At 37.8% G+C, this 10250-nt stretch overlaps 2 protein-coding genes across 6 annotated transcripts in view; both read left to right on the top strand.

Moving 5' to 3' along the window:
• The window catches only part of LOC102309241 (protocadherin alpha-C2), a 44457-nt gene extending 39382 nt beyond the window's left edge, over nt 1-5075 (top strand). For 4 of the 5 annotated variants that reach the window (XM_042226948.1, XM_042226951.1, XM_042226954.1 and 1 more), the window contains one exon: nt 3050-5075. In XM_042226948.1, coding sequence (XP_042082882.1) covers nt 3050-3082 — 33 coding nt within the window. In that variant the 3' untranslated portion in view covers nt 3083-5075. Of the gene's footprint in view, nt 1-1045; nt 1082-3049 lie in introns of all 5 variants that reach the window. The other variant, XR_006055161.1, reaches the window with a different exon arrangement.
• A 3227-nt stretch (nt 5076-8302) lies between these two features.
• The window catches only part of LOC121815524 (protocadherin alpha-3-like), a 29380-nt gene continuing 27432 nt past the window's right edge, over nt 8303-10250 (top strand). Inside the window, exon 1 of the mRNA XM_042226960.1 lies at nt 8303-10194. Coding sequence (XP_042082894.1) covers nt 8491-10194 — 1704 coding nt within the window. The 5' untranslated portion in view covers nt 8303-8490. The remainder of the gene's footprint in view (nt 10195-10250) is intronic.

The following is a 10250-nucleotide window of genomic DNA, read 5'->3' as shown; positions in this document are numbered from 1 at the left end:
CCTCTGCCAAAGGGCTCCAGGTACATTGTGTCCAGCATACCGAGAGGGACAGGGCTGACAGACACTAGTGACTCAGCAGCTTCTACTCTGCAGGTATAGGTCCTTAATGTTTTTTCATTTTTTAACAAACTCTTTTTAAAAAAGGATACCTACTACTTATTACAATTTCTTGTTTAACAAACTCCAAAGTGAAAAAAAAATGTAAACCTTTAATCGCTGGTACATACTTGCAATATCTGCAATGGAAATGTTTTTCTCATTGCATGAGAGACATTACAACCTTTAGAAAATGACTACAGAGTAAAAAATGCCAACAATAATGTTTCACATGTGTGAAACCCAAATATGTTTTTGCTCTGGTGTCAATGTGTTTAGTTTTATGTTAACTGGCACATGAGCAAAGGTACACGAGTCAAATAAGATTTATTTTAAAACAAACAGGAGAAATGCATTTTGAGATCAGATAGGAGTGTGACTTTCTTTGCAGGTTTTGAAAGAGTTATATTGTCCTTACTATTTTGTTTTGTTTGTTTGTTTTTTGCTGTTGATGACATGACCTTTCAACATAAAGAAGATACAGAATATGAGATTGCTGGTCATCAGAACAACTTCAAACTTAAGTCTGCACTATGTTTGCAGGAAACTATGACCTTAGGGCAAGCAGTTCATCTCCAGTAGTTGAGATGAACAGGTTTTGAGAGAAGAAACAGAAAACTCTTAATTTATTGGTTAGAATAAACAACTTAAATATGATACCATTTTGCCATTATTCTATGTCATATCTGTCTGTCTTTCTTTCTTGGTAAGTATGGTACTCTAAATGTAAAACTGTGTTGTGACCTACTTCTGTAGCACACATTGTAACAGTATTCCCTTCTAAGGTTCACACTAACCACGCTTATTCTGTGCTATTTATAAGTCATAACATTCAGTTTATAGTGCCAACTCTGTGATCACTGGATTCATACACACATACACAAAGAATCCTTCTGTGCTTGTATTGACCTAACCACTGAATTGCTTTTTTTTTCTTCCCACTCTAAAGTACCCTAAATGAAGGAAGTCCGCTCTGCAGTTGGAGGTATGCAGAAGTCTCACTCCCCCACCCTGGATAACTTTTCTATTAATTATTACAGAACTATTGTTTCAATTGTTTTTCTGTTTGTTTTGTTCTCGGTGGATGTTAGTATTATTCAGTGTCTTGTATTTCATTTTCTTTGAGGAGGAGATGTTTTTTTTTTTTTTTTGATCACTTGACTTACTTAACATTACATGCATTTTGCCACTTTTGTGTCAGCTTTAATGCTTACAGTCTCATCCATTAGGCCTAATGAAAGCTTCTTATACAGTCTAACCAGCACAGTGATTAACAGCATGCTAATATATTTGAGTACTATGTTTTCTCCCTTAATACTTTTATATTATTTTGGTGCATAAAACATTACTATCATGACCTTTATTGACTTCAGACAATAAAAAAGATTAAACAAAAATAATCGTAATGGCTTACAGCCTTGCTTACATTTCAGCGATTACAGTCATCCAAATTAAGTAGTATTAAATTAGTATTCCTGTCATAGTCATTGCTTTTGGTGAACAAAGTGACAATCATGTTGAGAAACTAAACAAAACAAAAGAAACCAAAGCAAAGCAAAACAAAACAAACAAACAAAAAAACCCTTCACTTCAGTCAACACTGTTGTCATTTGCTGGCTTAGGTTCTGGCCTTTGCTGTTACAGGTTTTCTCAGTTGCTTTGGTAGATTTCTCAAAACATTTTCAACACTCTCTGCATTGAAGATTAATTACCAAGAGCAGCACATGCATGCAGCAAACAAGCAAACAAAAAACAAACAAACCCTACCATGAAGAGGCTGTAACTCACTCAAAACTGAAAATTAACTTCACGAGCTAGCAAAAATACCTCTGATATCAACATGAAAAGTGTGAACCAGGGATATTTTGACTGAAGACAGTGATTGTTATTTCGAATTTCCTCACTTCTAGTCTTTTCCTCCAATTCTTTTCACTTTGTATCAAAGTGAAAATTCTGTGTTTGTAATGAACCACTTACATTTCCATGTAGTGTGAGGGTTTTTCCTATGCTTCTCTATGTTTTTCCTGCAATTGTCACAATATAAACTATACTAAATGGGGGGAAAAAACAAAAAAACCTCTGGCCCCAGGTTTTCATACTTCACATATTTTTCTGACAGCTCACCTCCGTTTTTTTTTTTTAATTTTAAGTTTAAGGTTTCATACTTGTAACATATACTATAATAGAGTTTAAGATTAAAAACTATTCCATGGAGAAAAAGAATAATTTATATTGATGACAAAGACAAATACAACCCATGAGCATTCAAATTGTCTAGACCTGCTGAAAGATTTACAAATTTAAAGAATAATGAAAAATTTTCCTTATGCTGTGGATGAGCAACACAGTGCTGTGAATGATTCTGTATATTGTTTTGACAGCATTAACTCTAATTCAGGAACTGAGCCTAAGCAACTGAGAAAAACTGAAATATATGCCAAGAAAAAAATGCCTTTAATTGAATCACTATGTTCTCAAAAAGAATGGTGTGTGTGCATGTCTGTTCATCCCCTAATGATCCATCACTTATATATTAGGACTATTTCCTGTTTTTGAATGTTTGTAAGTGAAATTGGGCTGTGCTGTTAAACCGGTGATTCTACTAAATGTTTCTGACTTCACAGAATGACACGTTTGAACATGAATGACACAATGTCTGTTGTAGACTGAATTGTGACCTAAATCTTTGTGCAGGAGACGCGTAAAGAGAAACCGGTCACCCAGTTACCTAGCAACCACTCTCCTTCACATAATTTTGCAGCATGGTATTCATAGATCTGCCTCCTCCCCACTACATGTTCAAGGATCCGCCCAATCCCTCAACCCAGTCTGTCCTCTGCTTGAAGCCCTGTATAAGCGACAGACGTCGGCTGCATGAGATGTGTCAGTTTGCCCAGTCCCAAGTGCTCTTGTTCTTTTTTTGAAATTTGTCTAATTTTCATCTTGTTGGCAGGCATCCACAACCAGCAGCAGCAGTTCCACATAAGACCCCCATCCACCTGCAGCGTACAGGATTAACACTGACAAGAATGGCTTCACAGAGGAAAGAAGAAACCTCTAACCATACACCCCCCTCCAGGTCTGTCCTGCTGAGTCTGTAAAAACATGGCCCAGAGCTTTATCTTTGAACCCATGAAAAGCCAGTCAACAATGCATCCCTGTCCATTCAGTATGCATGATAAGACAGCATGGTTTCAACCACACTTCAACTGTCATATGTTAAAAAGAAAATTTCAAGAGGAGATGCAATGAAATGGACTATCTGAAAAACTGTGCCAGTGGATATTAAAAGAAGCCACATCAAAGAGTAAAAAGGTGGACATTGAAATGTTGAAATGCCTTGAAAATACACACACTCTCTCTCGCTCTCTTCAAAAAATGAAACGCATAAGATATCATATTTTTAACTGCTCTGCTTTGTCTTGGTCTACTACAGCTTTGTTGTATGATAAATAGGGTAACTAAGGTGAAATAGCACAATTAACTAAACATCAGAAAAGCACCAACCTACAGTTTTAATGTATGAAATAAGAGAAAATCAGTATTTTGTAAATGTGGTAACTTTGAGTACTTTTATGTTTTGTACTTGACTTTGTGCTTTATATGTGAACTAGGCCTGAAGATACTGTATGACTTAGAGCAGCGGTCCCCAACCTTTTTTGCGCCACGGACCGGTTTATGCCCGACAATATTTTCATGGACCGGCCTTTAAGGTGTCGCGGATAAATACAACAAAATAAAACTAGTACCGGTACCGAAAAAAAGAATTTATTCATAACACACGTAAAAGACCAAGGAAAACCGAGTAAACGATAAAAACGATAACAAAATAACGCTGAAAACCGATAAAAACCCTGAAAACGATACATTTCACACCCGAGCCTCAACTCTCGCGGCCTGGTACCAAACGACTCACGGACCGGTACCGGTCCGAGGCCCGGGGGTTGGGGACCGCTGACTTGGAGTGCTGAGAGATAAGATCAATAAGTGTACAGAACAGAAAAGATCAAGGCCTTTAGCCATTATGCCTTTAAGTTGTTTTTGCATGGAAGAATTCAAGTACTTTTGACAGCTTTTGTTATTTTATTATATTAAGCAACATTTTTGCAGTTAAGTCTCACTGTTTCACTTGATTTTTCCAAACAATATGGAGCGACTTTAATGGGACAATAATGGGAGTAAATCAGTATAACGATAACCTTTTAATCATGATGTCCTAAGAGGTTTAGAAGATGTCAAACAAAATCTATAAAACAGCACAATGACATTGCTTTGGACTCAGAAAATGATTTAATCAAAGCCTAAATTAAAATGTGCAATGTCGCTTATTATTTATTTTATGTGCTCCTCTAGAATGAGCCTTGGATTTTAAATGCAACACAAGTGAATACAGTGAGCCTTTAGCACTCTGTACAGTATATGCACCACAAACATGAACATGTACAGTCACCTGTCAATGTCTAGATCCAAGTTCTGGCTGTTCCTTCATTTTGATGTCTTCTGCAGTGTTTAAAACCGAAGAACCAAACATGTTCGTTTAATCCTTACACTTCAGAAACAATGTTATTATGGTTGATTTCACTCAATGAAAGCTGTTCTAATGTTTATCACTGACTAACTGTATGTATATGGATATGCATATGCAGCACCTTATCTAGGATACAGATATAATTCATATATACAGTATCTCATTTATATGTATCTTTGAATATGCCTTTCATTTTCAATACCAGTGCTTTTGCAACTTTTAATGTGAAAAAAGTGGAACTCCTGTGCCATAAGATTTATGACCCCAACTAGTATGTTTAGCACAGCTCATAAAGCATTACTTTTAAGAAGCTCAAATATCTTAAAAACATATGCAGTAAGGGCCTTTGTACAGTGGTACTTTTATGGTGCAATATATGGTAATTTGTGTAATGTGTGATCTGTGGTTTGGTCTGTAAGATTCATTAAATACTAAACAGAATAAACTAAAAGGCATTTAGTACTCATTTTAGATAGCTGGATTATTTAATAATTGTTTCAAATGTAATACATTTTAAGCAATACTTGTCTAACCATCTAAATGGATAGTATCGAGAGTGAGAGAGACACACTCGTCTATTATAATAAAATGCATTAAAATGCCAAAGTTCAAGTTCCTGTCCCATCTTTGTAAACTTGTCAACCAACTCAGTCAAGTTTCTCTACAGTAGAACCTGCTTGTATTAATGTATTAATACTTATTGAATTGACTGTATTAATTTCAGATTTATTTACCTTATTAAGATATTTGCTCTTTCACATTTTATATTACCATTCTATTAAAGTAATTATATATTTGTTGCTTTTTTACTTCTTTAAAAAGAAAAATCTGTGGCGTATTAAGACAGGTTTAGAAACAAAAACCCATATTTTCACAAGACAATGTGGGAGGATATTCTACAGATAAGTTTTGCAGTCATTCTTTCACTGTCTCGTTTTCTTGCAGTTCAGTTTCCACAAAAACTATAAAAGCATGGTAAGGTTTGCACACAGTGCTGTTCCTGTTTCTGTAGGCTGCTAAGACTTTTTTATTTGTTTGTTTTTCTTATCCCTAATATGGATGGTGTGAAGAAAAATATCATGAATACGAGTACCAACAAGACAAACAAAAACTGAAAAAAAACCTTCCTAAAGTAAACCATATACAAACATTTCCACAAAAATCTCCCTTCTAGAGCTGCTCTCCTTCAAGATCTGAAGTTTCCACCACTAGAATGTAAGTATGGATTAAAATTCAAATTATCAAATTATATTGTCATATATATTTAAAACATCCATCCACCCGCTTCCGCTTTTTTGTTTTGCTTTTTGATTTTTGTACTAAACTAACCAGCTCTTCTTGATTTAATCTATATAAAAACAAACAAACAAACAAAAAAATTTAGATATTTGAAGAATATATCATATGAAGTGAAAGCAAGAGGGACATTTTGACAGGTAAGTATTTCAGGAAATCTATGAGGGTTCCTCTGTCATGATGGCAAAGGGAATGGCTCCAGCTATGTGTCTCTACTTCGCTGCCTTCTATGAGCCCTATATATGCACGATGTGTTATTATATGGCCAAACAAACAATCATAATAAAAGAGCAATCACATCATGAGTCTTCAGTATATGAATCTTTAAACAAAGCCTTATGAATCGTGATAAATGCCACGAGCTGTGTAATAAATTAAGGGCATATAAAACATTTTGTTACAATGCAAAATGTTTTGTTTATCATGAACACTGCTTTAAAGATAATGAGTGTATTTGTATTTTATTCAGTGGCTGGCTGAAAGCATAAGGCTGTCTCTCTTTGAGACTCTTTGTGTGCAGACATGACCTCATCTCCCCGTGGGAGATGAGGTCATGAGGAGGTAATAATAGTATTCAGGCCAACAGCACTAGTTATTTTAGCATCTTCTATTCACACTTAAACTTCAGAATCACATTCTAGCATAACCAAGAAAAACCTCCATATATGTCTGCGTCTATATATGCAAAACAAGAACAAAGGCTTCTAAATTGACTCTAGTTATGATTAAACTGTGTTGGAGCCAATTGAAGTAGGAAACAGGATGAGAAAAGAAACATTTCTCCGCCTCTTTCTTCATTAATATGGTTTCTGTTGTCCGCTGCTCTGCTCTACTAACAGACTAGCACAGTGATGCATGACACAGCAATGCACCAGTGTGTAACAAAAGCGCTAGAACAACAACCAGCTGGCACTAGTAGGTTAACACATGCACACCACACATCAGTGGGTTTTTTTTATTTATGCCTGGTATCTCAGTTGCTCTCTCTCTCTCTCTCTCTCTCTCTCTTCAAATATATATATATATATATATATATATATATATATATATATAGTACATGGATGCAGTTTATATTGTCCGCAGAATTCACAGCTTCCGCACCCCTCCCCCTCTCCTTCTCGCGAGGGCGCCTGCTTGCTGTCAGCACCACGGACAGAGACCCACCTAAAAGAGCTGCGTTGCCATGGCGACCTGCTCTGCTCACTGGAGTTGTGAAGGTGCCTGTAATGTAATATCCGCACGACTGCACCACTCCCTCAACTTAAGCATGCACAGCTTCCAGGCTTGGCTGTGAAAATATAACTGCAACCTTCGTTTAGCAGGGGTTTATAATAAAAGAGAGAAAATATGTGCTTTGTAACACTCTGCATCACTGCTGCAGCAAAGAGAGGGTGATCGAGGTTGAAAAGGGAGGAAGTGATGCAGAATGCTGCAACACTCGTGCACGCGCACGTATATATTTAGCGTAAATCCAAAACCAATACGTGGGTACCAAGTGGGAGGGGTGCGACTATCTGAGGCTATATGGTCACTTGCTTTTCTAATTGTTGCAAGGAGGATTGTTGTGTTCTTCTTTCTCTTACAATTCCCCACGCATTTCTATATGCACTGCGGTAGAGAGGCAAGCCTGCTGTTATTTTCAGATAAGAACAATGTGTTCCACGTGAATGGACTCCTAGCTGTACTTGCAGGTTGATTCCATGCGATGTCACTGCTCACATCTGAAATAGACTAAAGACTGTGGGTGTGTGCTGGAAGGCCGCATGCAGTGTAAGAAGAGAGAATGTGTTCAGGTTTAACATCAACATACTAAAGTAGTTAAAACTTTGTATTACATATCAATCCTTGTAGAATGTTTTCCTATTGTTTGCATGGAGATTTCCTCCCAAAAAAGATTTAGTTTGCCGGAAATCTAGAAGGGAAGAAGAATCTAAAATGAGAAGAAAAGCTCAGTTCAACTTACTATTTATTGAGAGCAGTTAAATGTAGGGATAACAAGAAAATATTGGTTATTCCATGATGGTCAGCTGAAACGCAAGAGGGTGAAATCTGTCAAGGCTATATTCAGGACTTACTGGGAGTAAAACTTTCAACTCCTAAGAACTGGGGCGGCGAGACTTCCTCTCTCGACTCTCTCGAGTTTGTACTTCAGAATGTGCTTGTACACTTTAAAAATAAAAAGGAAATATTCAAAGTGTCAGCTCATAATTTCTATTTAGTATTGTGTAAAATGCTGATGTGGGCTAATGTTTGAGCAACAATATTCGGGCTAAATTGAAAGGGATAGGTTATATAGTCAGTGCAGCATCGTTACAGTGACAGCGGGTGGTGCTATCACACTACATATCACCACACTGATGGCGTATGAATGGCCATCTTTTCTTCTATATGTATACTCAGTAACAACCAAAGAGACGGTTTGACAGAACGACCTAACAGACTCCCTGCTGCTAAAATTATGGCTTTCGCAGACATTTATACTTTATTTTTCATTCGAGGGAATTAAAAGTTCCCAAATAGGCTAGTTTAAGGATTTTTTCCACCGCCAATTAAAAAGCTTTTGTCAAACAATGGAGATCACGGACGTGAAAGCACGATGGAAGGATGTGTGGTTTTCCTTTTGTCTGGCGCTGCTGATTCTGACCAAATTAGAAGGAATCTCTGCTCAAATAAGGTACTCCATTCAGGAAGAATTAAAACCAGGGACAGCGGTTGGAAATGTAGCCAAAGACCTCGGACTGGATCTTGGGAGACTGGCTGATAGGAATCTTCGAGTTGTGCAAGGAACAAAGCGAGATCTGTTCGAGGTAAATCCAAGGGATGGAGTTTTGTTAGTGAACCAGAGATTAGACAGAGAGGAGCTGTGTGCAAAAACTGCCCCATGTGTCACGAATTTAAAAACAGTTGTAGAAAATCCACTCGAAATGCACCAGGTCGTAGTTGAAATCCTCGATGTAAATGACAATTCGCCGAAATTTCCTGAAGAAAATTACACACTGGAGGTGCTGGAGTCTGCCTTAGTGGGGTCTCGATTTCAGCTGGAAGGAGCACACGATTTAGATGTGGGTTTGAATTCATTACATTCATATAAGCTAAATCCGTACCAGTATTTTCGTTTGGAAACAGAGGAATTTGGGGATGACGGGAAAGTTCCGTTCCTAGTATTACAAAGACCTTTGGATAGAGAACATACAGCTCAGCATTGGTTACTATTAACAGCTACAGATGGAGGAAAACCATCAAAATCTGGAACGATTAATGTCACGGTAATTGTATCAGATGTAAATGACAACCCACCAGTGTGTGAAAAACAAAAGTACACAGTAACAATAAAGGAAAACGCACCCGTTGGAACATTTCTGCTGACGGTAAATGCATCTGACTCAGACGAAGGGCTGAACGGTGAGATTGAATATTCTTTAAAGAGTAAACTTAAAGGACTCTCGTCCGATACGTTTGATTTGGATAGTAAAACTGGAAAACTAGTTGTGAAAGGACGCCTGGACTACGAGGAAACCCAAGTTTACGAGATTAAAGTACTGGCTACGGACAAAGGTGTTGTGGCTCTGTCCACACTCTGCAGCGTAATTATTAGAGTGGAAGATGTGAATGATAACCCACCAGAAATAGAAATCACATCTTTTTCGAGTCGCATTTCAGAAGATGCGCCCCCTGGAACCGTGGTGGCATTAATGGGTGTGACGGATCTTGACTCAGGTGTGAACGGACAGGTGGTTTGCAGCGTGCCCCTTCATTTACCTTTTGATTTGAAGCCCTCCCCTGACGGTCAGTCATACTCTTTGGTTACCAAAGATTACCTGGATAAGGAAACAACGCATATGTATACCATTACAGTAACAGCTAAGGATTTAGGAAGCCCAACTTTGTCATCAACGAAGGTAATACAGGTAGAGGTGCAAGATGTTAACGATAACAGGCCTCTTTTCACTGAAAGCCCGTATACCTTTTATGTACTTGAAAATAACAAGGCAGGAATGTCCATTTTCTCAGTCAGTGCTACTGACGCGGATGGAGGTGAAAACGCGGCAGTGACATATTCACTTGTCCGTATGAGCCCGGGGCTCACTATAACCACGTTTTTAAATATAAACGAAGCAAACGGAACGGTTTCAGCACTAAAAAGTTTTGACTTTGAAACACTGAAAACTTTCCAGTTCCAAGTTGTTGCCTCAGATTCTGGAACTCCGTCATTAAGCAACAATGTCACAGTCAACGTCTTCATCCTGGATCAGAACGACAACGCTCCAGTCATCCTGTATCCACTCAGCTCCAACGGTTCTGCTCAAGGTGTGGAGGAGATTCCCCGAAA

The sequence above is a fragment of the Haplochromis burtoni genome, unplaced genomic scaffold, assembly GCF_018398535.1.
Source record: "Haplochromis burtoni strain Fernald_Lab_line unplaced genomic scaffold, NCSU_Asbu1 Contig_236, whole genome shotgun sequence".
Taxonomy (NCBI): domain Eukaryota; kingdom Metazoa; phylum Chordata; class Actinopteri; order Cichliformes; family Cichlidae; genus Haplochromis; species Haplochromis burtoni.
This window is presented reverse-complemented; position numbering and strand designations above follow the sequence as displayed.